The 3,572-nt window shown below is 49.1% G+C and overlaps 1 protein-coding gene across 1 annotated transcript; it reads left to right on the top strand.

Annotated features, from left to right (window-relative positions):
• The first annotated feature begins 1,570 nt into the window (after positions 1–1,570).
• Positions 1,571–2,599, top strand: LOC110686537. The gene is made up of 2 exons (XM_021863156.1): positions 1,571–1,762; positions 1,847–2,599. The coding sequence occupies exons 1-2, from the start codon at positions 1,571–1,573 to the stop codon at positions 2,597–2,599; spliced, it is 945 nt and encodes a 314-aa protein (XP_021718848.1).
• The last annotated feature ends 973 nt before the right edge of the window (positions 2,600–3,572 follow it).

Consider the following 3,572-nt stretch of genomic DNA (forward strand, 5'->3'; position numbering starts at 1 on the left):
AAGGAGATAGTACGCCTATAAATAGAGGGTAAAGTACAACGAAAAGGAGGTTAGACACTCAAGTTATTACACTTTCCATATCTCTCTAAGTACACTTTCTCTCTCTAAACACTCTCTAACTTAAGCTTCGGATGGGGGTTCCTCGAGCCACCCCCGAGGGCAGTTTACGTGTGTTGTCGTGTGTAGGTTGTTGACGGGACCCAACTTACTCAGCAGAACCCTTGGATCCATACCTGGAACAATTGGCGCTAGAAGGAGGGGATAGGATCATCTAACCTGAGGTTCACCAACTGAGCTAGGGACTAGTTAACTAACCACTATGGCCAGAGAAGAAACTGTACAAACACCCACATCCAAAACTAATGAGACCAGCCAAACACCCCCAGTAACCAGCGATCCAAAAGGATCCAATGGAAACCCCAAATCGACCATCTCACAGAAATCCAACCCCATTAGATCGACATCAGCCACTGCTAAAGCAGCGGCGAAACCAGTAGATACGGTAGGATCCAGCTCTATTTTCAAGTACGGAATGTCGTTAACAGGCGCGAACAATGAGCTTATTTTTTCAGCACCTGTAACCCAGAAACCGCAGCCCGTAAATATGCCAGCCATTTTGCAGAACCTCTCTAAGTGCAGCAAGGAGCAGCTGGCTGAAATGACAGCGGTCCTTACCAATATGGGTAAGGGGGCAAGCCCATCACCGACAACGGCAGCTGTGGAGCCCGCAGCGAAAAAGCCGGAAGTGTCAACTCTAACCCCTGAGCTGAAAGAGCTCATTCAGCTAAGGAAAAAGGTATTGGAGCTGGAAGCTCGCAACCTGAATTGAGAATGGAGCGTGGAGGAAATAACCCCAGCTCGAATCAGCCCGGAGAAGCGGGTCCCTCGCAGTAGGTCACCGGCCGCAGAGCGAGGACCCAGCCCGGAGAGAGACAAACGAGCGCGAATCCAGGTTGTTCCAGATGATTCCCCATTTTGCCGGGAGATTCTGGAAGAACCCATGGAGAAGGTGAAGATGCCGAGCTGCAAGTACAATGGAACCACAACACCCAAAATCCACATATCAGCTTTCGAGAATCATATGGTACTCTACACCATGAGAGACTCAGTCAGGTGTAAGGCTTTCCCACCAACTCTGGAGGGGCTGGCGGCGGAATGGTACGACGCCATCCCCAAATGTTCTGTGTACTCATACAATCAGCTGAAGAGAATGTTCATGGAGCATTTCATAACCTTGGTGGACAGAACCAAGATAACAACCGAGCTGATGTCCCTAGTTTAGGGAAAGGATGAGCCCCTGAGGGAGTTCATCACCAGATTCAACAAGGAGGCAACAACCATCCCAAATATGAGCCAGGAGGTAGCGCTGTTAGAAATGCAGAGTGGCCTACTACCAGGGTCACCATTCAGAGCATACATAAGGCGTAAGAGCCTCAAAACGCTTGCTGAAGCGCTGGGTAAAGCGCATGAGTTCATCAAAGCAGACGAGACTAACAGAGGAATGATGAGTATGAAAGCAACAGGTGACTCAGTTAAGCGAGCATAGGTCACCCGGGAAGAGAACACACCCATGGTGGACCAGCCAACCAGGGCTGAGAAAAACCGTAGAGAAGTAGACAGGGCAGTGGGACTGAGAAGGTCCGATCCAAGGAGAGGGCCAAGGCCTGGGAAGTTTGATCAGTATACCCCACTAACCCATTCCAGATCTCACATATTCAGCGTAAATAAGGTTGATGATAAGTGGCAGAGGCCTCCAAGGATGGTAAACAGGAGTCGTGATACCAGTAAGTGATGTGACTTTCACGGGGATTATGGCCACACCACTGAAGAATGCTTGCACTTGAAGGACAACATAGAGGACTTAGTTAGGAGAGGATACTTGAGTCAATTTAAGCAGCGTGATGACCCTCCCAGAAGAAGGGAGGAGGATAAAGCGGGCCGAGCTGACCGTAGAGGAGGTCATAGGGGCCCAGCTAGAGACAAAGATAGAGATGGCAAGCCAGAGGGAATGGTGTACGTGATCAGCAGGGGTCCAGTGCATGGGGGGACAGTTAATAGAGCGCGGGCTGACCTGCGGGCAATGATACATCAAATAAACGACAATGATAAGCGTAGATGGCCACCTCTTCCCCCGCAGCCACGAGCCACGTTTGACGAGTATGACCAGAAGGGCATAATTTACCCTCATGATGACCCGCTGGTGGTGACAATGAGAATTGCAAACTGGGAGGTGGATAGAATACTGATAGACGGAGGCAGCTCAGCCAACATCATATACATCAGTGCGTTCAATGAGCTGAAGTTGGACAGAAAAGACCTAAAGAGAGTAAACTACGAGGTCACCGGATTTAATGGCTCGGGGCTTACCCCAGAAGGCATAATCGAACTCTCAGTCCGGGTAGTAGAGAGGTCAAGAAGGCGTGATGTCCGAGCAGAATTTTTCGTGATAAACTCCCCTTCACCCTACAATGTAATCATGGGAAGACCGCTCATCCACAAGATAGGCGGGGTGGTATCCACTTACCACCTAGCCATGGCTTACACAACTAATGAGGGTTGGTCAGCAAATCTCAAGGGAAGCCAAAAGACAGCCAAATAATGTTACATAACTGCCTTAAAGCAACCTGCCAAAACCAGACAGCAGTCCGGTTCCGAGAGAAGGCTCCCTGAGCAACCTGAGAGGAAGTCGAGGAAAAGGAAGCGTGAAGAGTATCACAGGGAAAAAGATAAATAGAAGTTGGCAATGGAAAACTTCGAGCCTGCAAAAGAAGAAATGGCCAGACCACTTCCCAGCGGGAGCATGTCACAGTCGAGCTCACAGAAGGTGATCCCTCGAGGACGGTGAAGATTGAGAAAGACATTGATCCAGGAGTAGGGTTGCAACTCATAGAGCTGCTGAGAAAGAATAAAGACATTTTTGCATTTTCCGCAGATGAGATGCCCGGAATTGACCCAGCAGTCATGGTGCATAAGCTGAATGTGAAGGAGGATATTAGGCCAGTCACGCTGAAAAAGCGAAGCTTCTCCACGGAGAAAAGCCAGGCAATCCAGGAAGAGGTGGAAAAACTCTTGGAAGCAGGATTTATTGAACCCTGTGACTATCCAGAATGGTTAGCCAACGTGGTCATGGTGAAGAAGGAAAATGGCCAATGGAGAATGTGTGTTGATTTCACGGATCTTAATAAAGCCTGCCCGAAGGACTATTACCCACTGCCACGGATAGATCAACTGGTAGACTCAACCAGCGGGCACGCCCTGCTAAGCTTCATGGACGCCTTCTCAGGGTACCATCAGATCAGCCTGCACGAGCCAGACAGGCAGAAAACTGCATTCATTACCGAAGGGGGAGTGTATAATTACATAGCTATGCCCTTCGGGCTGAAGAACGCTGGAGCAACTTTTCAGAAGGCAATGGGTAGAGTATTCCTTCACCGGAAGGGAAGAAATGTGGAAGTATACGTTGACGACTCAATTGTTAAGAGCGTCACACATGCTGGACATATCATGGATCTGGAGGAAACATTTGCATCCCTGAACAAGTATAGAATCAAGCTCAACCCGAAGAAATGTGT

The sequence above is a fragment of the Chenopodium quinoa genome, unplaced genomic scaffold, assembly GCF_001683475.1.
Source record: "Chenopodium quinoa cultivar QQ74 unplaced genomic scaffold, ASM168347v1, whole genome shotgun sequence".
NCBI classification, from domain to species: Eukaryota; Viridiplantae; Streptophyta; class Magnoliopsida; order Caryophyllales; family Amaranthaceae; genus Chenopodium; species Chenopodium quinoa.